General features: G+C 48.6%; 7 protein-coding genes across 7 annotated transcripts; 3 read left to right on the top strand and 4 right to left on the bottom strand.

Annotated features, from left to right (window-relative positions):
* Window positions 1–196: 196 nt before the first annotated feature.
* On the bottom strand, window positions 197–1,700 carry AtWU_08862 (glycine decarboxylase subunit T; the record flags this gene model as incomplete). Its single annotated transcript, XM_035503970.1, has 2 exons — window positions 197–1,247; window positions 1,303–1,700. The coding sequence occupies 2 exons, from the start codon at window positions 1,698–1,700 to the stop codon at window positions 197–199; spliced, it is 1,449 nt and encodes a 482-aa protein (XP_035359863.1).
* Window positions 1,701–2,445: 745 nt separating this feature from the next.
* pmcA (putative P-type calcium ATPase) lies at window positions 2,446–6,799 on the bottom strand (the record flags this gene model as incomplete). Its single annotated transcript, XM_035503969.1, has 2 exons — window positions 2,446–3,726; window positions 3,779–6,799. The coding sequence occupies 2 exons, from the start codon at window positions 6,797–6,799 to the stop codon at window positions 2,446–2,448; spliced, it is 4,302 nt and encodes a 1,433-aa protein (XP_035359862.1).
* Window positions 6,800–10,514: 3,715 nt separating this feature from the next.
* On the bottom strand, window positions 10,515–11,183 carry AtWU_08860 (glycosyl hydrolase 92 family protein; the record flags this gene model as incomplete). The annotated part of the gene is made up of 1 exon (XM_035503968.1): window positions 10,515–11,183. One exon carries the CDS (start codon window positions 11,181–11,183, stop codon window positions 10,515–10,517), a length of 669 nt encoding a protein of 222 aa, XP_035359861.1.
* A 4,917-nt stretch (window positions 11,184–16,100) lies between these two features.
* On the top strand, window positions 16,101–17,864 carry AtWU_08859 (putative purine-cytosine permease; the record flags this gene model as incomplete). The annotated part of the gene is made up of 4 exons (XM_035503967.1): window positions 16,101–16,502; window positions 16,611–16,834; window positions 16,895–17,657; window positions 17,727–17,864. 4 exons carry the CDS (start codon window positions 16,101–16,103, stop codon window positions 17,862–17,864), a joined length of 1,527 nt encoding a protein of 508 aa, XP_035359860.1.
* A 1,931-nt stretch (window positions 17,865–19,795) lies between these two features.
* AtWU_08858 (putative lysr family regulatory protein) lies at window positions 19,796–20,395 on the top strand (the record flags this gene model as incomplete). Its single annotated transcript, XM_035503966.1, has 1 exon — window positions 19,796–20,395. The coding sequence occupies one exon, from the start codon at window positions 19,796–19,798 to the stop codon at window positions 20,393–20,395; it is 600 nt and encodes a 199-aa protein (XP_035359859.1).
* A 1,604-nt stretch (window positions 20,396–21,999) lies between these two features.
* Window positions 22,000–22,593, bottom strand: AtWU_08857 (uncharacterized protein; the record flags this gene model as incomplete). Its single annotated transcript, XM_035503965.1, has 1 exon — window positions 22,000–22,593. One exon carries the CDS (start codon window positions 22,591–22,593, stop codon window positions 22,000–22,002), a length of 594 nt encoding a protein of 197 aa, XP_035359858.1.
* A 1,479-nt stretch (window positions 22,594–24,072) lies between these two features.
* AtWU_08856 (uncharacterized protein) lies at window positions 24,073–25,498 on the top strand (the record flags this gene model as incomplete). The annotated part of the gene is made up of 3 exons (XM_035503964.1): window positions 24,073–24,381; window positions 24,451–25,037; window positions 25,099–25,498. The coding sequence occupies 3 exons, from the start codon at window positions 24,073–24,075 to the stop codon at window positions 25,496–25,498; spliced, it is 1,296 nt and encodes a 431-aa protein (XP_035359857.1).
* Window positions 25,499–25,639: the final 141 nt, after the last annotated feature.

Genomic DNA, 25,639 nt, shown 5'->3' with positions numbered 1-25,639 from the left:
CCCAAAAGGAAAAAGGAAGGAAAAAGAAAAAGATGAATCATCAGAATCTATGTACAAACAATGACGTCAAACATCAAGCCATCGAGAATCATCATCAGGGGGGAATCTATTGTTGAAAACCAAGCCAAACACCCACTCCTATATCACCCCGTCCATCCACATCCAAGCCAATAAAACCGACCTAAAGGAAAGGGGTTTAAGCCTTAGGGCGATAGAACTTGCTCTCAACCCAAGGCATACCCGTAACCGTAGCCTTGCGGAGCTTGTTCCTTACCAGGACGCCAACCTCAGTGCCCTTCTTGTGCAGTCCGTTCTTGATGTAGCCCATGGCAATGTTAGTGCCGCCCAGAGTAGGGCTGGGAAGGCCAGAGGTGATGACGCCGATCTGGGTGCGGGACTCGTCGTTCAGATCGACGATGATGGCGCCCTCACGGGCAGGAGAGCCCTTCTCGACGGTGAATCCAACACGGCGCTGGGAGAGGGTCTTGGGGGAGGCGACCTGGGGGAGGATGGTGGAGGCGCCGTTGAAGTTGGCGGTGGCGGGGTCACGACGCTCCTTGCCTACGAGCCAGGTGAGGGAGGCGCCGGGAGGGGTTTGGGAGGTTGAGATGTCGCTTCCGTAGAGACACATTCCGGCTTCGAGACGGAGGGAGTCGCGCGCGGCAAGACCGGCGAGACGGACTTCGTCGGGGTTGGAGAGGAAGAGCTCGGTGACGCGAGCAGGTAGGGTGGCGTCACTGGCAGTGGGGATGGAGATCTCGAAGCCGTCTTCGCCGGTGTAGCCGGTGCGGGAGACGAGGAGGGGCTGCGGGGTGGTGGTGCCGTCGGGGAAGGTGAGGTGCAGCTCCCGGCAGTTACCAAAGTAGAGGGTGGAGAGGTCGGAGGTGGCGCCGTCGGGGGTGACGAGGGATTGAAGGACAGAGGCAGCCTTAGGACCCTGGAGGGCGACTAGGGCGCGGTCCTCGAGGATCTCCCACTTCAGGCTGTCGGCGCCGTGGGCTTGCTTGTAGGTGTCGATCTCGGCTTGCAGGAAGGCCAAGTCCTCCGTGCGACGACCAGCGTTGGTCACGAAGTAGAAGGAGTCGTCGGTACGACGAGTGATGACAGTGTCATCGACGATGCCACCAGTCCCATCCTCCAGGAGACAAGAGAGAGTGGATTGGTTGTGGTTGAGCTTGTCGAGGGAGGAGGGGGTGACCTTCATGAGGAGGTCAAGAGCGCCGGGGCCGCTGAGCTGATGTTGAACCCTGTAGTTGGTCAATTGAGAAGGCCCTGGGCAGTAGACGAAAGAGGTATACGCACATATGGCTCACATCGAAGAGACTGGCCTTTTCCCGAGTCCACTTGTGGCTCTCGACATGACTGAGGTCGGAATACTGCAAGGGCATGGAGTACCCCGCAAAGGGGACCATTTTGGCACCCCGGGCCAAGTGAAGGTCATACAGCTGAGTTTTCTTCACTGGGCCTGAAGGAGCAGCTGACGAGGCATATCGAACACCTCCTTGAGCAGACAGCGAAGTCACTCGGGGAAGGGGACGAGCAGCAGCAATAGAGCTGGCCGCGGGGCGGAGAGCGCGCGGAGAAGCTGCCAGCTGCCGCGGGAGGAGAGATGCGCCATTGACAGCGACAGAGGCGGGGCGAGCGAGCGAGCTCGAGCCCAGAAGGTGAAGACCTTTTCTCACGGAACGTACAGCAGACATGATGAACAATTGCTGCGAGAGAAGAAGGAATTTGAGGAATTGAGATGAGGAAGAACAAAAGAAAAAGCAAGGGCAGTAGTACCAGTAGAAGTACTTCTCCATCGCCGCTGCGGAGAATCCCGCGATAAGCGGAAAAGTCACATGGTGATAGGCCATCTCCGCGGGAAGCAGTAACATGCCTAATTCGGTTAGTTCATGATCAGAATAATTTATCAATCATCTATAGAAGAGGTGAACTACTAGTAATTGCGAATCTGGGCTTTACTGGGCTACGTCGGTGTGGTAGCGTGTTGTTGTGGTTATGGAATAAGTTCATAAACAAATATGCTCATGATAGGGATTTTTCGAGATTGACTGTATTTTCTCAACCCGAGTCTACCTTCAGGCGAGGCAAGAAGTGCTATGTACAGAGAGAGACTAATAAATAGAGTAAAGCAAGCAACCGACCCCTTTTGACCAGGTCCGTATCCCTATGCGAGAAGTGTCTAGAAAGCAAACAGCCGCGAACGAATACACCTTTTGAATCACATACGCCAACCCCGCCCCAGGATATTAAAAACACAGTATTCCGCACAAGGCTAATCGAGTCCCAGAAAAGCAACGAATCGGCACGTAAAATCACAAAGCGCAGTAACATCTAGCATGAAAGGATTTAAATCACAAGCAAGGACTTGAGCGAACAAAGAGAGAGCAGGTGGTAAGTATACAGGGCTGGAAGGAGTTGGGAAGAAGAGGATGGTTGCGATCACGCCTGGCTCTGGCTAGATCGCGACAGCCGAGACGTAGACCTCTGGCTCCGGTGGGATGGAGCACGCTCCGGAGGTGCGTATTCAAAGTGCGGGAGAAGTCCTGGGTTCTGGCTCGGAGGGGTCTTCGAGGTGGTCTGGTAATCTCCCAGAATACGGTCATCAGCGGCAGTATCGGGGTGAATTTCAATGCCTTTCTGCTTATCCAGGCCCCCATGAGGGCTGTCCGTCTGGACCTTGAAAGCCTCTCCGTCACCTGGTGCCCGCTCGATTGGAGACCAGCCCGCAATACTTCCCGCAACCACACCGGCCATAGCAGCAGCAGGCCCGAAGGCTGAATTCGAGCGGGACCGAGTGCGTCGTCTAGAGCGGGAATCGGGAGTAGGAGGCTGTGTCGGGGTGCTGTCGCTGTGTTCGCCAACAGGAGTACCCGGAATCGAGTTTTCTCTGGACCGTGACCCGCTTCGTGATCTTGGGAGGAGTTCTTCTGGATGTTGCAACTTGTGCTTGAGATGCCTCAACCGACCTCCGCGAACCGTCTTGAGGAACTTCAACTGATCCCGGATCTCCTCGAGCGCAGGGTTCCACTCAAACCGCCGGTCCTCGTCGGATACCAGTAGCTCGGGGCCCTTCTTGCGCTGCCAGAACCGAGGGATGAGCCTGCTAATAAACTCATCAGGTATCAATCGGATGATCACGGCTACCGGCAGCGAGATTACGCCTAGAACCAGCGAAACACCCCACTGAGCTCCATTGAGTCGCTTGACAGAGAACGCCTGTCCACCAACGAAGATGATGAGGATTTGTCCACCAATAATGATGAATTGAATCCCCATGAACCAGAAGTTTCGCCACATGCCCTCGAAGATGTTGAAGTTGTTGTCGAGTCGGCGACAGTTCCACTGGTTGAAGATCTGCATCAAAACAAACGTGTTGAACACCATCGTCTCAAGCCGGTCGAGGTCGTCTGCCGTTTTGTAGTGAAAGATCGATTGTCCCGCGAAGTTCAGAACCAGCGTGACGACCAACTGATAGATACTCTGTCCGATAATCATCTTCCACATAGTCAAATTGATCAACGGCGCCGATTTAGGATCAGGTCGACGGTCGAGAACATGAGGTGAGGGGGGATCCGTAGCCAAGGCAAGGGCCGCAAAAGTATCCATGATAAGGTTGACCCAGAGAAGCTGAACTGCTGTCAGGACAGATTCCTCATCTCCACTCGCTACTGCGGAAACAAAAGTGAGGATCACGGCAGTAACGTTGACAGTAAGTTGGAACTACAGCTCTGTTAGCTTTGCTTGAGAAACACGGAATCATACAAAAACATACTTGAAGAAATTTCTTGACAGCATCATTGACTGTCCTACCCCAAGCCATAGCCTTGATAATCGAGGTGAAGTTGTCGTCCATAAGGATGATATCGGACGCTTCTTTAGCAACTTCAGTGCCAGAAATCCCCATAGAAAAGCCAACATCAGCTGTCTTGAGAGCCTGTGCATCGTTCGTACCGTCGCCTGTCACAGCCACCGTTTCACCCAGCTTTTTGAGTTGAGTAACCAGAATTTTCTTGTCGTCGGGGCTTGACCTGGCCAGAACCTGTAGCCGCGGGATGATTTGCGTCATCTGACGGCTGCTTAACTGACGGAACTTGGGGCCCTCAATAGCAATGCCCCCAGGAGTGAAGATACCGCATTCTTGGGCGATAGCTTTCGCAGTCATGATGTTGTCACCAGTCACCATACGCACAAAGACACCTGCACGTTGACACTGGTGGACGGACTCGGTCACACCCGGTCGCAAGGGATCCTGGATACCAAAGACGCCCAACAAAATCATATCCTTGAAGACTGCATCGAAAACAGCGAGCGAACGATCCTCCTCCTGAGTAGGAGCCCCACGGGGTGGCCATTGATCGAAGTCCCGGTACACCAGACCAATAGTTCGTAACGAATGAGATGCATAACGGTTGATCAAATTGTCCAGGTTAGACCGGTCTTGATCCGACATGGGCCCTTCTGACAAGTCCTGGGTAGCGTTGTGAACAATACGAGTGGATCTCGCAACCAGAATTTCGGATGCACCTTTGACCAGCATTCTGTATTTACCATTTTCCATCTTGACGACCACCGCCATACACTTTCGTCCGGAGTCAAATGGCACCATCTGAGCAAGATTTGCGTTGTCCCGAGCCTCGCTGAGTGACCCTAGGCCGAGATACGTACGCGCAAATCCCAGAAGGGCAGTTTCCGTCTTCGAACCGATGAAAGTCATTACACCGTCTTGCTCCCCTTCGAATGCCGTGGAGTTATATACAATCGACTGGATCAAAAGGTCTTTGGCCGGTGCAGAAAGGCTGGATGCGAACTCGGAGGGAGAAAGAGTAGTCGCAGGGTCGCGACCCCGGTCGCCGTCTGGACGACTAGAGGTTTCGGTGGACTTGTCTCCAAATCTTAGATTCTTTCCCAGAGTAGCCGCGACGGCGGTCATTTTGTTTTCCGTCAGGGTACCTGTTTTATCGGAGCAGATCGTGGTGGCATTACCCATAGTTTCACAGGCTCTCAACAGACGTACAAGGTTATTGTCCTTGAGCATTCGGGTCGTTGCAAAGGCGAGCGCCAGGGTGACAGCCAGAGGAAGACCTTCTGGGACAGCAACAACGATGACGGTCACAGCAACAATGAAGATCTGCAGGAAAGCTTGTCCTTTCTCAGATGCGCCGCCCATATCTTTCAACTGCGCAAGGAACTTGATGAAAAGCACGACGAACAGGAGTAATCCGGAAGCAAGACCAAGCTTTGCAATGTACTCTGCGAGCACGTTTAGCTTCGATTGTAGCGGAGTGGTCTGCCCTTCATCCTGAAGAGACATCATGGTCTTTCCGTATGTCGAATTAACACCGACTGCTGTAACCAAGAACGTCCCTACACCTTCAGAGACTTTGGCACCAGATACGATGAACGGGTCCTGCTTCGAGACGTTTTCGTGTTGCTCGATCGCCCGATAGACATCGTGAGCAGGAGTCTTGCGTAACACATCCGACTCGCCGGTCGCAGAGGATTCATCGCATTTGACATTGTGGCCAGTAATAAATATACCGTCAACTGGAATAAGATCACCGGGTTCAAGATGCATAACGTCACCCACGAGAATGTCGTGAATGGAGATCTCTGCTGTTTTCCCGGAACGGACCACTTTCACCAGTCGATCATCTTTTTTCTTGTTCAACTTGACGAACTGGCGTTCCTTTTGCCAGTCGTTAGCGGCACCCACAACGACCACGATTAGGATGGCAACAATGATAGCCACGCCCTCTACCCATTGCACACGTGCTTCCTTCCCCGTTGCCGTCACAGACTGATAGATTCCAAGGGCGAGAGATATGATTGCAGCTATCGTAAGCAGAATCAGAACCTTGTCGTTGTATGCAATCCAAGCCAGCTCCAGAAAACTCTTCGCCTTCCTTTCAGGAAGCTTGTTCCTCCCATAGACGCGGCTTCGATCCCCAAAGGCATTTTCGACATGTTTCGACGAGCCCGTGTCGGTTCTGGGAGGGCTCATTGGCGTCGAGGAAGCGTTCTTTGGCAGTGATTCGGACGTTTGCGTGCTGGTGGCATCCTCAAAGCTCACTGTACCATCCAGGTCTCCCTCATCCAAACTCAGACCACTCCGCGCGTCGGTTCGAAGTCCTTTTTCGATTCCACGCAACCCTCCCAACGCATGAAATGCCCCCAGGCTCTTAGGGTTCAATAGCTTGTTCAGATGGCCAGGCGCAAATGCAAATTTGTTGTCTTCCACCTCAAACTCGGCCTCTCGCCCCGGATCCGGCTTGAGGGCATCCTCATCGGAGATTATCGTGTTCTGGGTCAAATCGGTGCGCGAGCCGTGAGATGCTGTGGGAACATAGGTATCTCCCCCGTACGAGCTGGTATACGAATTATTCGAGTCCTCAGATTCCAACGAGTTACCGCGAGACCTGGTGCCGGGGACAGCCAGATAATTCGAATTCGACATGTTCTCCGTCATTTTCGAGGCGGGAGAGGAGATATTGTGCGGGGATGTAGGACGACTCTCGTAGTCCCGGTTCTCAGATGACGCAAAAGAGCGGACTGACGATGGCGAGACACCCCCACTGCTCAAGAGCGCGCTCATATCATGCGCATCAACATTTTCGGTAGACACTTGTAAGGAGGGGTGGGATGGGGTAGGAAGTATCTGTTGCGGGGGTTCTTGCTGGTCGGTTGAGGACGTTACAGCCGACGTATCGATGGTGATAGTCGGGGCCCGCTCCCGTCGCAGGGGAGTCGACCCTGACTGCCTAGCATCATGGCCATCCGATTTGGAATCCGGCATGATATTTCCAAGGGGTGAAACAACCGGAGATGAGTGGGTCTTGGGAGCGATGGCAACGGAACAGGATACTAGACGTCAATAGGAATGCGGCTCCAAAAGGAGCAGAACAATTGAACAGCGCCGTATCATAAAATGTCGGATCCAGACGCAAGAGAAGTGGGTATCATTCCAGAGGCAAGTAGCAACCGATTAAGCTCAATAGCGGACACCGAAGAGGAATGCGCGAGTATTATATCCCATGTGTTCTAGCTACACTAAGAACTGGCGCTGCGGATTAAACAGACGAATGCGCGGAACTGGCCGTGGGAGTAAGGAACGTCCACATCGATTGAACAGCGATTCGAGAGAAGCACGAGAGAAGACGGGAAACAGGCGACTAATGAAGCGAAAAGGAGGGAAGGACAACGGTGGAATATGAAGGTTGACAAGCTTTGCCAGCACCAGAGAGTCCACACCACGTAGTAACGTCGTATCAGAAGCACATCCGGAGGTGACAATTATCGAAACGCGACCCGATGGTGGGACCAAATCCCGGCAAAGTGTAAACGGATTAAAAGCACTGCCAGTGCTAGAAGGGCTTATCAGCGACGAGGTATTACTTGAAAGCCAGCGAATGGACAGACGATTTGCGTTGAGGGGAATTGGGGGGGAAACCGACAACCAAGCGACCGCACCTCACTTGTGTCGGCGTAAGGAGCACAGAACCAATGGAGGTAAATTACGGAATGAAGCGAAGACAAAGAGGGATTAAGGGCAAGAGAAAGTCAAGTGGAGGAGAAAGGGAGAATGAATGGGGGAGGGAGAATTGGGGAATCAAGCAGAACAACGACACATCATGAAGTTGGGTGGATAGAACGATTGATAGAGGGACTGAGATCATGGAAGTAAAGAAAGAGGAATGGCAGGCGCAGTTGTACTGTCAGGTAAGGTACCTACTTACCGACTACAGCATGATTCGGTGGTAGACCCTGCACCTATCCTGCAAAGGACCAATCACTACGGCTAGCTGCCCCACTATGGACCCACCGGTTGGTCCAGATCGAGTGATGTGGTAAGTTTGGGAAACGAAAGCTGTTTGTTTGCAGAAGAAAAGCTGCCAATTGCCCGATGGCTGACTACTATCTACCCCATGTTTGATGGTTCTGCTTCGTCAGGGCACCTGGTTTATCGATCTTCAGGGAAACCTCCATCCATATAAAGGGAGAGCGCCTTTCAATCATTCTCTTCCTTTTTCTGACCTCTAACGGGAACATCCACGGATTGAGGCGACCTCCTTGCCACCAAAACAGGGCGCTGGGGGTGTTTGGTTTCTTGGGGGGGAATTGTTTAACGGGCCCAATGACCTCTGCAGAGCTCCGACTCGCCCAAAGCTGTAACGTAACTCGTCGGTTCACTTTTGCACTGCCTCATTCTCGACCCCGTCATCGAAAGTCTTTTGATTTGATTTTTTCCCACCTTTCCCCCTTTCAGAAAATTCTATTTTATTTTATTATTCCCATTTCATTAATTTTCAGGCCTTTATTATTACCCGCCATTATTGATATGATTGTCCTGCTCCCTTTCTTTTCTGTTTCTGTATTTCCAGACCTGTTTGGGGCAGAAGGTCTTTTTCAGTGCAAAGAAAAATCCGATGTGACATCTAGACTATGAGTCTATGGAGTAGATACTACTAAAAAGTTGCTTACTAGAAAGGGAGGAGGGAACGGAAAAGTGGTGACGGAAGAGACAAAATCCACACCTCGGTAGTGCATCCCTCGCTCTCCAGACTAACGGTCGAGCTAGAATTAAGGGGAATGGAACCCGAAGCAGGACGTGCTCCATCCACGTACCTTAACTCATCACCAGCCAATTTTCTCCCGATTAACCAGCAGTGAGGCAGATACTTTCTACCTCCAATGCTACCAATGCCGTTTACGAGATGGTCCCCAGAACACTAGCGGTATTTAGACGGACCAAATGCCGCACTGTATTTCTTGTTCTCGGTTTTTACTACTCAGATGGGGTTATCCATCGTGTTGATGTTGGACCTGCCTCTTAAAGTGTTCCAACTTGACCCCCAAGAAAGGGGCTCCACTCGGACCACGTACTATCAACCAAGTAGATAGGCGGCGCAGAACGATAAACTAGACTAGTTATCTATCTAGACTACTATCTGTCTATCTATCTACTCATCGCTCAACTCGCTAATTAAGTAACTTACTAAGAAGTCATCAAATTAATGACGATGCATTAATGTTTGGACTAGTCGAGCTAATGCACGCTACGCATCAGGTCTAACCGCCGGGTTCGCCAGGGAAAGAATATTCCATGTACCACATGCCACCCGAGAAACTGTGATGAATGTCACAGGACGGATAAATAAAAGTTATCAAACGGTTATGTTAAAACAGATCACCAATATCCTGTCAACAACACGCAAGATGACGAAGAGAACCCGCCAACAAGTCTAGATTTGTGGAACAGCCCGAACCCCCAACCTAACTTTCTCCGTCAGTAAATAGTCTACTTTACCTGGAGAGGAACAAGAGGAAGAAAGAAGAAAACAAGACTTGGCAGGAAGGGGGCGGTGCAAAAAAAAGGGCCCCATCCATCTAATCCACGTATGGGAACCTGACTAGTCTAGTTTGCATACTACCAAAAAGCAAGTCGACAGGGAAGTAAGGTTAGCTTTAGCTTAGCCGGAGGGTAATAATAATGGGTTTATTATCCTCGTCTGGAAGAATATTCCTTCTTAGTTAGTCTAGTGAATACTTGGAACTTGACTGATTTTGACTTCATATCCGGCGCATCCTATTTCCACTTACATCCACAGCAAGTCAAACCTGGTGACATCAGATCATGCCTCTATCAATATGTTTATCATTGTAAAATAGTGCAGTGCAATGCAGTACACTTTCCCGCGTATTGTTATTGTCATGTTATATTAATTCTCCGGGCGGAGCTCTCCGTCCTATCCTATTCCACATCATCAGTTTGCCCGTTGCACCACCACCATCACGATTATCCCGTGAGGGAAGCTTCATAAAACCTGGCACCTACCACAATGGTGTACAGTCTCATCATATCTTGTTTGGACCCCATTTCAAAACCCAACCCTTATGGGGTAAGTATCTACACCGTACGGATAAGCAAATAATACCATCAACCTGACTTGTCAATCCGCCTATGCTAAGCTCTGCGTTAGCCGACTGGTTACATGCGCATAGCATAGCCACCACAAGCACAAGCTCCGGGTGACACGGATGTCGTCAGCTTGCTTGGAAGAGAGCTTTTCTAACTTTCATTTTGTTTCTAGACAGTAATAAGGTTGGTTTCGGTAGGTAGTAGGTTTGGGCTGCTATCTCCCTTTCGTTGTCGTCTGTTTGCTTGTCAACATACAGTAGATTCAAGGGTTGGGTCCGCATGTCCCGGTCCAAGTGCTACGTAGATGCTAGTAGGTACGTACTTAGAGGATGGCGCGGACTAAGAGCTTTCATGACTTCCATGGGTGGTTGCTTTGTCGGAAGGAACTACCTGAATTGGACACACAAGATGCCTAGGCTCACTGCAATCTAATTTGAGAAAGAGATGGCCTGCTATCACATGGACATCGGGCTTAACATAGTGGTGGGACACCAAAGATAATCCTAAACAGCTTGTATATCTGCTAAATTGTTAGACTCTCCGGGAGATCTAGAAATCGGCACAACATGGGCTCAAAACATCTCCCACCATATCATGAAAATGATGTAATCTCCAGCATCCAGTCATACACTGGCCACCTCTGCCGTTGCTCATCTGTGATTGTAGATTCAGTCTCCTTGTATTGAACCTCAAGCCATTTCTGCCACGGCCAGTCGATCCAATCTCCAAAGCTGTTAGGGTATCCATAATAGATGTTCCATCTAAGTAGTGGGCTGATTGGAACGCCAGGAAACCATTGGCTCTCTTCTGCACTGTTCGAAGGATTGCGTGATCGTCCAATAACAGACTTTCCCAAGTCAATAATGACGGCCCTTACTCTTCCCAGTTCACTCCGTTCAATCAAGACATTGCGTGGACATAAGTCTTCATGGCGGACGTCCTTGGCGTAAAGTGCAGACTCTCCATCAATGATCTGTCTCATAATAGCCTGACGCTCCTCTGTTGAGAATATCTTGGACTCTAGGCGACTCATGGGCAGACCATTGACTCGTTCAAGTAGAATCAAACGAATTTGGCGAGTATGACCACCGATCTTTGTTCTGAATGTGTAAGAGCCGAAGAATCGGGGAAGAACAGAGCCCTGTAGCTCGGACAAACGCTTATATGAGGCACGCTCGTGCGAGTAATCATAGTCAGCTGCCCGAAAAGGGTTGGCATCGTCACGGTCGTGGTAGAGAGGGTCATAGAACTTGGCTATCATGTCCTGATCTGTCGGTAGGCCTAAAGAATGATGGGTATTCATACATCTTACAATAAATACCTGTGACATTTTGTGGAAGCCAGTTTGCAGTTCCTCAATCAGATGAACATTAACAAAGCTGTGGCCATCAAGGCCTGGCAGAGGGGGGTTCTTGAGACATAGCTCTAGGGAGAAAGCGAACGATCCAGCTTATCTTGCAGAAGTATTTCACTTCTGTGGAGTGGGGGAGGAGGAGCGTGTGACTGAATGACCAGTGCTGCACCGATGCGATATGGAGACGGTTCGTGGTTGTAAGTACCAACTATCATGGTTGGCAGGCTGACTCTCAGCATTTCTAAATGAAAGAGTCCCAATAGACGGGCAAAGAATAACGTGGCTTTGATAGATTTCGGTTGAGCTGGGTTCTTGTCAGAATAACATATCACCAAGTAGACCAAAGCAATATACCAATGGTCATTCAGCAGAATGGGACTCCAAATGTTTCACCAACTTTTATCCCAGCCATATCACGTGCGTTATTGTGAATATGACCACCAGCAAGCTAGGATAAGTGAGTGAAGATGGAAATTTCCGCAATTGGTATAGTATTCTAATTGTTAGCAAGGTCTTCCAGATTCTCCGGTGACTGCCCAACAGAACTGGCCCGTCACGGTATATATAAGTAGCTAGCCGGAGCCGTTGCATTACCCTAAGCGCTCCTCAAAACTTTCTACTACGTTCAATATATACAACCACTACTTAAGCTCAGAAGCAGTTGAATATAGACACCAATCTTAGCATAATGTTCGTCACTTAGTCCCCTGCATATATTCTTCCAGAGGAGAAGCTGTCTTAGAGATGTCGCAGCATATTCGTGTCCACGACTCTTCCAGAGAATGAGGCTTTTGACTGGAATATCAGGTTTATACTCAGACATTCACTTAGGCAGACATAACCTGAATCCCCGCCACCTCTGCCTACGTGGCCTCTGACCTAACAACCAAACACATATATTCACACCTACGTCTTGGAATACTATTCTCGAATTCAGCAACTTGGACATTTGCTTCTTCTCTTCTAAGCCTGGTCTACCTGTAAGGGTATGGTTCAAGGAAGCGGAAAGCACGCCAGAGAAAGGGCAAAACTCTCATGTACATTTTGCTCAGAGTCTTGACCAGAGCTCTTCTGAGTATTGGACTTGCATTGATTTACGATATGCCGTTGAGTCGTTCAAATTGAGGTGGTATATAGTAACTATGTTGGAAAGTAGATACAGAAGGTATCAGCGGCTAACTCAAACTACTAGAAAAGGTTATGCCATTTCTTTTCATCGCTCTGCTACTCTTTTCAAGTACTCAGCCTTGTCGGGCAGTATCAAACCTAACAGCTCTTGGCTTTTTGGAGGCCACTACCTTAAGAAGCTGTGGTGCACAGAAGAACAAAGCGATCTAATTATATAACAATCATAATAAGAGTACATTCTAGATATTATTTGAGTGTCATATTGGAGTACTGTAGATGAGGCATAGAGCTCGGTCGTACTCTTCTAGGGCTTGCTCTCGTCTTGTCATTAAGGCCTGGAGTAGTAGGTGCGAATCGCGGTAGGTCAGATAGCAGCAGCACCAATTTGCTTTCGATCTTCTGCTTATCATATTTTATTCACAATAAGAAACAATCAGTCCCTGTTGAGCATTCATGACCCTCCTGTCAACCATAACCATCAAAGGCATACAAGTGCTGCTGGGTTGACTGGATAGCAGTCAATAGAACTCGCATGCTATGCTCGTTCGCAGGAGGCACAGTAAGAGATAGCCATCTCCGTCATTCTCCGTCATGGTCCTCTTCAAAAAACAGTAAATTATCGCGACGGTTAATTTTATCACTGTCTCCATGATGCCTCTGGCATAATGCGAACATATGGGGGTACATGCAGATGCTTCCCCCTCCCCAAAAAAAAAGGAATCCCATTAAATAGAAGAGAATCTGCATCCTCATGCTATATTAATCGTATTTTTATTTTCTTTTTTAAAATGGTGCTTTTAAGTCATTTTCAAAAAGTACATAATTCAGCTTCACGGTTGGCTATATGTAAAACTCCAGGAGCCACTACTGGGCTCACGGGTTTCCCCTGTGTCCTTCATTCTTAGTTATGATGAACCGGTCAACTACCTCACCCTGCACGTAATGGCACTGCATCTGTACGTCATTGATCATCTGACCATCATTGTGGACTATCGGGTTCTTTCGCGTTGCTAGAGACTTCCTTCCAATCCGTGGCATCGCTCTCCCATCTTAGAAACCATGTCTGTTCGTCATGGAGCTGCGCATTCAGGTGACAGAGTTCTTGTTCCGCTCCACTGAGTTGTGCTGCCTACTCAGGACTCGAGGATAAACTGCTCGCAATGTCTAAGTGCTTGCAAGTGGTTTTCTGCGTTAAAAGTACTCAGCACAGCATGTCAATTCCAAGTTCTATACGCGAAGAATGGGGGTACATCCAAATGATGACCAGCTCCAAAGCATAGTAGCCTGAGATTCCGGGATCATATGCAACTCAAGAGTGTATTTAATATAATATGGGAGGAATATCCTATTCTTTTCTTTTCTTTTTTTTATTTTTTTATTTTTTTTTTTTTATTTTTTTTTTATTTTATTAGACGGATTCATGTAACTGGGAGGGCAGGAAATGCGGCTTTGCAGTTCAGTTATGTGTTTCTTGCCACATAGAGCTCTGGCTTTTATTCTCATGAGCAAATTTTGACCTGGTTTGGGTAAGATATAGGATCCTGTAAAAACTATCTGACTCTTCTCGCTCGAGGTTTACTTCCGAGTATTGAAAGAGCCAAAGACAAACACCATCACAGACTGTCTTCTCGACAGTTTTTTATACCTGTGTGGGCTGTTTAGGACATGGCATGGACAGAAACAAGGTTATGTTCGCATCGGCTGTATTGACAAATATAACGTTTTGAACGAACCCGCGACTACACAGGAGTCTCTCTGTGTCTAAGTCACGACGTACTTCGTCGATCAGAAATTCGAAGTGTAAAGATCACATTAGTATGTTTCCGCTGATGGGATAATTTCAAGCGATCCCGAAGATGAAGAATGTCATTAATCGTGAATGCTTCCCAGAGTGTACATTTCTTGGTAGGCTATTGCAAAAAGGAAGTAATTCCCGTACTAATGTATCTGTGTCAGTATTCTGGATTTTATCCAAGATTATCAGTTGATACACTACAAGCTGGGGGTTAGAGGGCCAGCGCGAGAAGCCGACAAGGTCAACGCCGGCAGTGCTTCCACTAGGCACGGCCTTCCTTTTGGTTGTATACCTCGGTCGCTGTGGACAGTGCGTATGCTGGTATAATGGTAGAGTATTGCATGTGAATGATTCTCGTGAATCTGATGCTGATTGGTTTCGCGAATTCGATGGTTCTGTGAGTTTGGCATAGAATGTCAGGGGCTTTTTCTAGGGTGTATGCAGTCTTGGAAATGAAACCTTAAAAGCTCTAGGTACTTAGCAATGATACTAATATAAAGTAGTTCATAACCTCTGGAAATGTCTTAAATTCTTGTTTCTTATTGGAGTAACGTTTATATCTTGCTTTTTCGGTCAATGAGCGCCCAGACTTATACATTGATATGAATAGTACCATGTTTAGATAAGAAAGAAAGAATGTTTGTGGAGGAAAGTAACCCCGTATACGTAGAATTTATGATGATGAGAGGGGTCAGAGCTAGTCACTAACAGGCAAAGTGTAGTCACTTTCAGGAACATACTATTGAAGATGGTGAATACATGTCGCGTTGCATTCTTCATTGCATTATCACTCATTAATACTCATTCAATCATGTCCCTCTGAGGAACATCGCCTGCCTCGGTATTAGACCCATGCCTGTGCATTCAGTCGGGATCAAATCACCTGTTATCAAGGATCGTCACCACCCGATATGGCAGTTGGTCTTGCTTGTCAATCATATATGAGCACGCGGCAGTGTTCAAAGCCCTATCAAGGAGTTAGGAAGAGGTTTCGAGTACGTAACCGTCTCTCGGGGAAACTGATCAAAATGGTATTCGTCTACCGCAGTCGTCAGGGGAATATATCACAAGGCATGGGAGACATGATCCCTTGTTCTCCTCACCCTGCTCACCACTTTCCCGACAAGGATTGAAGCAACTTCGAAATCCGGGGCTACGAGGTCCCGGTCAGCAGTTCATGAGCTCGTCCCATACCTGACACTCTTGTTTCTATGCTCTGTACCCCACAAACAGCACATGGTCTTGACCTGCTGGTTCTTGATACAGGCATCAGGATTTTCTCTCCCTGAATAGCATTTCATCTCCTTGCGTGGCTGGTGCATACCAGAGGAATGTATCGCAGAGCTTATTAAGGCATCATCGGCGTGGTATGTGGAACACACTCTCACATGACTGTCTGTGCGGAAGGGTGTATGGCCTTGCCAACAAAATAGGGCAGCATACACTAAGAATATCTCTCAATGACGATGTTGGAGCAAACACCCTGATGGATCGGGTGCCTTCCAGCTGTTATCCGGATACCAACCCCTTTGTTCTCCGGGGAGGTAGACGTGTGCTGCTAAGCCCGATTCAGTACAAGCATAGTACTTTTGACCAGGTTTGGGGTCGGTATCCCGATTTAGTGTTCTGATGTTGTGGAATGCTGTTCTGGTCTTGGAGCGCGGGTGTCACGCTGAGGAAAACAAAGTGATGTCAATGCAGTACGACGGAGTAACCAGTGGTTGTTCCACTGGAATCTTCTCCCTCCGGTTTTTCGAATGTCTGTATGCCCAGTGAGGCGACCGTCTTTTCTTATTTTGTCCATTTATAGTTGGATGAGTCCCAGCAGGTTATAGTTCAAGTTGTTGCAGAACGCGAAAGTGTGCACAGACAGCTCCCTCGAGAGGCACGCCCGAACCAGCATGGACTCTGACCTAGAAAAAAGACAGAGATCCCCTTCCTTGCGAAGTGTGACACGAGAGCAGCTAGAGGCTTCACATACTCTGGGAACTCCCCCGCCGACATGTGGATCGAGATACGAACGATGGGCGAGGAATATCAAAGGCTTAGAGGCTCGCGGGATCGAGCCCGTGTCTCTTGAAGAACGACTGAAGAACACCAGCTCAACCCCTTTCCGAATGATGCTCACATGGTTCAGTATGGGTATGGCAATCAATAACATAGTGACCGGGTCTTTGGGAACACTGGTAATGAAGCTGAGCTTCACCGACGCCGCGCTGTGTGTAATCTTTGGAACGTTTTTGGGAGGCCTAGGAGTTGGATACATGAGCACATGGGGTCCCAGAAGCGGCAACCGCACACTTGTAAGACCTACATTTACACCTTGTTTCTCTCCTCTTGCTTTTCCCGTCTGCACATAAACATTCTCGTGACTTAAGGATAACGGCTCACAACTTATATTCTCCTGATAGATTGTGTCTCGGTATTTCATGGGATATTACCCCAGTAAGGTTTGTTGTATACTGAATGTGCTTACCAACTTGGGAACCGGCATGATGAGTGCCACTGTAGGAGGCCAGTTGCTTTCCAAGCTATCAGGAGGAGTCGTGTCCGTCATAGTCGGTATAGTAATAGTCGCCTTGGTGAGCTGGGCAATGGCTACTTTTGGGATGAAAATATTCCAGTTCTATGAGAGGTAGGATTCTTCACCCTTCAAAGTTTTAGAGCACTCGTCTGACCATTTATTCTGGCTAAGGTTTGCTTGGTTTCCGCAATTGTTGATATTTTGCATTCTCACCGGCTCGGCTGGTCCACAATTCGACTTCCATAGCCCGTCGATCGGTTCTATTGAGCAGATAAACGCAAAGCGTCTAACATATTTCTCACTTTGCCTCTCTATTCCCTTGTCATGGATACCCGTGTCCGCGGATTACCAGGTTTACTATTCCCCGGAAATACGAAGATGGAAAGTGTGGACAGTAACCACGATCGGTGTAAGCCTCTCAATAGCCATAACCCTTCTTCTTGGCGCCGGGCTTGGAAGCGGTGTTGCAATTAACTCCAAATGGGCGTCTCTTTATGACGGCACACCGGGGAGTCTGCTGATGGCCGGCTATGATCGGTTGGGGCCTCTTGGAAAGCTATGCGCCTTCATCAACGTCTTAACGATTGTGTCCAACAATGCCCCCAGCTCGTACTCAACGGGACTGAATTTCCAAATGCTGGGAGAGATGTGGCTCAGGGTCCCACGGCCTGTTTTCACGACTGTCAGCACTCTGATCTACGCGTCATGTGCTATCGGAGGCCGAAACTCTTTGTATGAGATCTTCGGGAATCTAATGCCACTCATTGGATACTGGGTCATCATCTGGTTCACCATTGTGGTAGAACAAGACGTACTTTTCAACCGAGGGAAAAGCTACGACTGGACTGATTGGAACAATTGGCTTAAGCTCCCAGTTGGAGTGGCAGCTAGCACTGCCTTTTTGATCGGTTGGGTAGGAGCCATCGTTGGCATGGTACGTAGTCCCACTAACATGTGCTTGTTGCACGAATCGCTGCTGACCAAGGTACTCTTCTCCCAATAGGATCAAGCCTATTATACAGGCCCAGTCTCCAGAGCGATTCCAGGTGGTTGTGATATGGGCCTTTGGCTGGGGTTGGGATTCACGGCTCTTGTGTTTCCGCCATTTAGAATGCTGGAACTCAAAGTCATTGGCCGCTGAATTTACGTTTGCTGATTAGATGTCGATGTTATTCTGGACGGTATCGAAGACTCTTTCTCAGGCCCTTTCTGAGTGCTTTCATGAGGAGCAACGGATGGAAACCGGACCGATATGCTGTTGTTTAGACCAAAGTGCCGTCTGCTATTGCTGTGAATAAGAACCCCTGGCAGAAGAAATTCAAAAGGCTTTTGTATGTACGTGTATATGCCTGTTTAGATATCATAATGTTAGCCGTTGCGTGTTTACCTTCCGAGCAGAAGCAATGTTGTCCTGGCGAGGTTGTTATGTCACACAAAGATGGCCTGTATGAGTGATGGTATGGTTCTGTATTCTTCTACAGTCAGGTGAGATCACCTGCCCAATGGGGATCTGTGTACTTTTGTATCGGGCATCGGAAGTATTTCCATGACAGGGAATCAGCCGAGTTTCGTCTCTATGAGGAAATTAGCCGGTTAGTGGATGGCAAGTACAATACTTCCCAATTAGGAAGCACTCTAGTTAACTAATACTCCATTCGATATAAACATACAAATGCTCTCTAATTTCAAACATAGCGCAACTCTCGCACTAAATCCGGCGATATCAACCTCTCAGACAAAAATGTCACCCCGAGTTCGATTCCACAATCATCAGACTCATACTCACGGATCTCGACCAAATCTTATCCCGTTTAGACAGTGTACTATTGTCTTTCGACTTGGATCTATAGTCTCTACATGTATCCACTTACCCATATCCCTGGCCCTTTGCTCGGGCGCGCATCGCTGGTGATGGATGCATCCTTCTTCTTTCCCAAAGCTGTACACTGGCATTGATAGCTCCAATAGTGGTGGCGCTTCATCCACACCTCAAGTGGCAAGATTCACATAGCAATCAAGGACTTACACAAACAATTTGGCAAGTGCATAATCCTCAGCTGTTTCAATGTATACGCTTTACTGACACTAGAACGGTGCCCTGTCCTCTATGTCCAACTGTGCACATCTCACCCTAATGAGCTGTCTTCTGCATCGGTTGAGACTTGGAAAAGGGTTGTAGTCAACTAGTCCAACACACGACCTGCCAGAGCTGGTGCTGAGCGCTTGATGTCCTGCAGGAGAGAGTTTCTGGAGATTTCCCCGTTGAGAACATCCCCGAACTGCCAATTCGGGCATTATGCGTCCGACATAAGGCCTCAACCCCTTAAGAAGATCACTACCTTCTCTTTGGCAGCACACAAACAATCCTCATATATGATATCTACATCATGGTGACTCGAATCATCCAAAGAGTGCGTTCTCTGCTAGGTTTTGCAAAACCGAGTCCGCGCCCACATGAAACGTATCCTGTCCACTTTATAGATCAAACTCCAATCCTCCGAGATTCAATCATCACTTACACATTTCGGTATAATTGCATTTTGGAACCCGCTAAGCTTCATGATGCTTTAACACGTCTACTGAAAGCCGAGGACTGGAGAAAGCTCAGTGGTCGCCTACGTCGTAATGTAAGATCATCTTAGCTAATCTCATAACATCGTGTATCATGGGTCCTTTGATCCGAGTTCCACATTTGGCTAATCCTGGCCTACATGCGGAAACCAGAATGATGGAAAGCTTGCTATTCACGTATATGATAATGTCAACGATCACTCTCTATTTCGTTTCTCGCATGCCTCATACAACGTTCCGGTTCGAGAACACCCGTTGGGAAGTCGCCTACCCCAGTCCACAGGCTCGAGGCCCTCAATTCAGGAAGGCTGGGATACGTTCAAACCCTTCAGCCTGCCACCAGGTTTGCCTGCCGACATTAGACACTACTTATCAAACGATGAGCCGCTTCTATCACTGCGAGTTGTCTCATTCACAGACACAACACTGGTCTCCGTCACATTTCCCCACGCATTGACTGACGCAAAAGGAACGGTAGGCTTCCTTCAAGCCTGGTCAGCCATGCTTAACGAACACCCCGACCAGATACCCCCAGTACTGGGTGCAAAGAACGATGTGGCAGCATCTATAGGCTCCTCTGACGACGACAAGGCCCAAGGTCCCCATGTCCTTGAACAGTGGCGGCTTCGGGGACTGTCACTGGTTGTCATGGTCCTACGGTTAGCGTGGGATCTTTTCACGCGAAGGAATGTCCACATTCGCACCATCTATCTACCTGCAGCATTTATAGCAGGTCTCCGTCAAGCTGCATATGCTGAGTACTATAAAGAAGATGGAAATGAAACGAAGCCACCTTTTCTCAGCGACGGCGACCTCATCACAGCTTGGGTCTCGCACATAATATTGTCTTCGCAAGCCAAAAAGGGAAGACCTGCTGTAATCCATAACATTTTCGACGCTCGTGGCCGAATCAAGGGCCCATTCTCGGCTCCGGGAGTCCACCTGCAGAATCTGATCCTTCCCGCTGTCGCCATTGTACCAGCTGCACCTGATGGCGAAACACCCTTTTCCGTGGGACAAATTGCTTGCCGGATACGACAAGCAATCTTGGAGCAGACTACAGACGAACGAACAAGCTCGACGACTGATAAGGGTATTTAGAGAGAGTTTCTCTAGTACCAAGATGATGCCATTTTTCGGTACGGTCAATTCCACCGTCATTGCCTGCACAAATTGGTCCAAGGCCGGATTTCGAGAGGCTGCGCATTTCGGCCCTGCGGCTCAGCCCAGTGATGGTTCATCAGGGTCACCCGGAGCTTGTGTATCATATGCAGGGTCTTCACTGACCAACAAATATATACCTCGTGATATCTTACTCATTTATGGAAAGGACGACTCGGGGAATTACTTGATCAATGGATACTTGCGTGACGAGACTTGGGAATTGATACAGAAGACTTTTGATTCATATCAACCTGGAGCAAGTGAAGAGTCATAATTTTGCAAGGAGAAGTCATAGACCCAATTTGGAAAGAGGGGCTAGGGTAATTCTTCGTCATTGTCTCGTGGTTTCCTTGACTTTGTTCTTTGAATTCCTTATTCTATATCTTATTCTTTTGTCTTCTTCTCGCACACACGTTTTTCATCTGAGCATGGTTTTCTTCTCTTCTTATTTGTATGCAGAACTTGCGGGGTCTAGCATGCCCAAAGTTGGACCTATCACCACCTGCGGCGTGGCACCCACATCGACTACGTCTCATGATACCCTCTCCTGGATTTTTGTTATCCAAGCAGGCTGGATATCTTGCTTATTCTGGTATCATGCTACTTTTATTGCATCTATTTGAGAAAATACAAGGATACCGGCTTGGTTCAGGGCCATCTCCACGCCTCTGGTAATGTCTCGAAAGGAAAAGTTACCCATGTGCATTTCTAACAAGCTTTTACGTTGTCCAGGCCGGTCAGCTTCGAGAGATCATCACAACATCTGTAGTCGAGTTTTTCAGATCGGCGAGGTGGTTTTGTACCCGAACACTCAAGGCATGGATTCGGGTAAGGTGCTTGTTCCGGTTTGCACATATCGCGAGCTCTCGGAGATGATTTAAGATTGTGCAGAGTATCTCAACTCGAAATTCGATCGCCTTCAGAATGATGATTGCTCGCTCAGTACGGCCATCTACGTCCTATGCACCAATGGAAACTAGCTGGTCCATGCTGAGCTTTCCTCTCGGGTCCCCGCTGCCATCATGAACTTCCGCATCCTGCAGATCTGTCGCAAGTTGTGGATGCAATCGCGACCCGCGCATGAACCATTTCCACAATTGCGACGACATAGCTTGAGATATATGAAGCAGGTGACTGCAAATCGTGACAAGTAGCATGGAGATTGCCGAGGAATGAGTGCAGACTTCGCAGTCCACAATGTTGAGGCATTTCCGGAGCACGGCTATTTGAAGCGCTAAACTCTCTCCCATCGACATAGCCCTGCTCGTTGAACCTACTTCCTCAACCTCTTCGTGCAGCTCAAGTACCTTCTGTATACATGCGCAGGTCGGGTCAGAATATCGAGTTACAGGAAGCAAAGTATTCCAGGCCTGCCGTGAGGGAGTAGGCGCATTCGACAGGACATCCCGGGGAACGTTTTTGGAAATTTCGCGTGGTTGACTGAGAGATGATTTTGACAATTCCTCCCTCAAATTCTGTGAATTGTCGGAGGAAACAAGATTGCCTTCAAATGAAGGAACTGCCATGCTCTGGATCTCTGACTAGTGCAGTGCACCTGAATCAATACAGTCCGAAGCAGCAGAAGCCGGTGACCCATCATCCGGAAAGGAATCAAAGTTTAGAAAATCCATGATGTCGGAGCAGTTTGACGAAGTTACCTGGCCGGTAAGAGATGAGTCGCTGAGCATGAATGAACCATTCTTTGACCCAAAGAATAGCTGACTATTCGGCTCTAGGATGGTGAGTTGGTCTTCCTGCGGATCTTGAGGCCATCCTTTCAGGTGTGCTAGCACATTGTTCTGGGTGTCATCGAGACGCAGGCAATCGATTTGTGGTAAAGTTTCTGGAGAACTATCGTCCGTCGCCAGTGGTACTATTGTGGTATCAGTTACGATGCGCTTCGCTCTGCCTGCTGCGGCCCTCTGCCGGGGGTCTGCAGCTGAAGAGAGCGTACTGCTGATGCTAGAAGGACGCCGTGACCCGCGCCGCTTCAACCGGTCCTGTCTGGGTGATATATAAGAGCAAACAATTTTCTTGAATCGACATCGATCACAGCCTTCCTTGTTGCTCGTACATTTCAACTGTTGGTGATTTTTTGGGTTAGCTGTGATTGCATCTGTTCGGGATCCAAACATTTTTGTACCTTTTTTTCTCGACACGCATTACAGGCAGATCTCAGATGACCCGAAGGCTTACAGACTCGGCCCTGACGACTTGGTTGAGTCTCGAGATATAGCGGCTCTTGTGTCTTGCCATATCGCATAGGCGCAAACATGGCTTAGTCGGCAGGGGAGATTGCGGATGTGAGTTGGAAGGACGACTATCTTGACAGTTCTTGTTGCCCTTGTCTCCAAGGAAGGACAAGACGACTGATCCAGGTTTCAAATCGCATCCCCTAAAGTGCATGAGCGCTCTTATGACGGAGAGAGTCTGCAAGCATCCCTTACTGAAGTAACAGGTAGTCCTGTCATGGCCTTACAGGTGTCATACAGCGCTGCTGCTACATTGCAGATAGTATTCAATCTAAGCTGAGATCGCAAATCGACTGACTAGTCCACCGCACCTGTCGGATCCAAACTCATTAGGGTTATTTATCCGTCTCTTTAAATGCCTGTAGGAAGGCTTCTATGCTACATCATTACCCGGCAGATCAAACACATGAAGCCAGAACATTACAAGAATAAGATCCATCAACCATACGAGTACTCCAACATGGGCGCGGCGCTGACACCGGCAGTCCACGTGTACGGCTAGTAGCTCAGTGGGAACTAACATTCTGGGTTTCAAGCATCAGTATGTACCACTATGTCGCCGATTTCTGCACCCACAACCAGAACGAGTACTAGCCTTGGGTAAGACTCGGCGATTCAGGCCGATGTTCCATGTACTTACACCAATAGACATATGTGCTTTTCAGTTCACAAAGCAAGGCTGGTTCTAGTACAGCATTATTATATTCAGGATCCAATGACATTGAAGCCAATCACTTGTGTAATATTAGTAATGGGTATGGCGGGTTTATGCTCGGGCACATGATGTCGTGGCAGGCAGTCTCAATCTGCCTGAGGTTTATGGTTTTTAGAAAAGACCTTAATAATTGCAGAAAGAGATGAGACGAAACTTGGTAGCGTACTATATACGTACTGTGTAGATAATCAGTGCCTGGAAATCGATATGGTCAGTGAACCACGGTAGGAGAAGGGAGTGCGGTGGGGTAACCATACCTTAAAACTCACTGTTAAGTCAGATCTTAGTTATGAAACCCCGGGGGATCATCATTATCCTCATCATCAGACCCACCCTCCCTGTAAGTCCAAGTAACTCTTTCGAGCATACTATTCATATTATCCATCACTGATCAAGTGCCTAACTCCCCTGTATATTGTCGATCGTCAAACTTCGTATGCTGGAATTTATTTGTTCACAGCGGTCATCTGTGCCCCTCACAACTTATGACTAATGCCCGATGCAGATCATTTCATTTCAGTTGTGACTGACTTGAGAGACTCAAAATTGCTCCTACAGTCCCCTTCGCCCATCATCAAGCTTATCTACATACTAGCTGTACATCGACGCATGGACCACTGAGCAAAACCAGTAATATTAGGCGACCAATGGATAACAGCACACAGCTCACTCCGGGGAAATTCCTGGGGTTTGTCCCCAACACGGAGCCTCGGGTGGCGGGTTTGGGATTCCAGCAATTGGTCACTTGTATTTGCTTGTTGCTTCCGGTCTACGCGTTTCTGGTTTCGCAGCTACGATTTCGATACCTCCAGCGACTATATCAAAAATACCCCTATACGACGCGAGAGTCTTTCTCTCGCATGACCGACGATGAAGCCTGCGAGATACAAAAAGGCTTGGTTCAGCTGGAGTTCCCCTTTCTTTACCTCAAATCACTCCAATTTGCTCTTTTCAGGGTGTGAGACCCCGGCTACTTTATGCTTATTCTTTTCTTTTCCTATCCTGCCGACTAACTACTGCACCAGACATATGGTATCCCGACCATCTCGACAGTGCTCACAAATACAGCCCAATTCTCCAAGCCCGAAACTTCCCTGAAACGCTACGCTGATACAGTAGCACTAGTTCAGGAAATGGTAGGCCATGCGCCAACCTCTCGTCGTGCTTGCACTTCTATTGCACGCACCCGTTGGATCCACAGCAGCTATCGCGCTTCCGGCAAGATCCTGGAAGATGATATGCTGTACACACTCGGCCTCTTTGCCATTCAGCCAGTCAGATTTGTGAAAATGTATGAATGGCGGGACCTGAGCGACCTTGAGAAATGTGCCATCGGTACCTTTTGGAAAAGTCTGGGCGACAGCTTGAATATTAGCTATGATGCCCTCCCGTCAGGTAAAACCGGATTTCGCGATGGTCTTCATTGGCTGGAGGAAATGATGGCCTGGAGCGACGACTATGAGGTTCGTTGCATGGTACCTCATGTCAACAACCGTGAAGTGGCCGGACAGACCATCGCAGTGCTGCTGTACATGCTTCCCCAGTCACTGCAGTTCTTTGGGATGAGATTTGTCTCGTTCATGATGGACGATCGCTTGCGGAAAGCCATGTTGTAAGTCTTGTGTAATGCTTCCAGGGGCTCGAAACAAATCGCTTATTGATTCTCTTTCCAGGATTGACCCTCCTCCGGCTTTTGATGCTAAGCTGTTCTCGTTACTGTTCTCCGCTCGTCGTTTTGCATTGCGGTATCTTGCGCTACCCCGCCCTTATTTTCTGCGGTATGTTAGTTACACCGATGATTACAACAAGAACGGCCGCATCTACATGACCAACTGGGATGCTGCCCCTTACTATGTGGAGCCGACTTTCCGGAACCGCTGGGGTCCGGTTGCGTGGTTGACTTGGGTGCTTGGTCGGCCTTTGCCGGGAGACGAAGGGGACAAGTATTATCCAAAGGGGTATGATAATCTCGATGTAGGCCCCAAGTATTTCGAAGGTAAGGGCCGTCAGGGTATGGAGGACATTATGAAGGAGTTGGAAACCACACGACGGGGCCAGTGCCCTTTCCACTGAGCTTTGCGCGGAGCTGGCCTCACTCAATTGGAATGCGCGTTGGAAGAAGTTGTGTCGATTTTATAAAGCGCATACTGCGCTGCTAAATGCTAATCTACTTAGCGGAGCGTAATCTGCCGCGGCCGATGATCTACGAGCAAC

The sequence above is a fragment of the Aspergillus tubingensis genome (assembly GCF_013340325.1).
Source record: "Aspergillus tubingensis WU-2223L DNA, scaffold_9, whole genome shotgun sequence".
In the NCBI taxonomy this organism is placed as follows: domain Eukaryota; kingdom Fungi; phylum Ascomycota; class Eurotiomycetes; order Eurotiales; family Aspergillaceae; genus Aspergillus; species Aspergillus tubingensis.
This window is presented reverse-complemented; position numbering and strand designations above follow the sequence as displayed.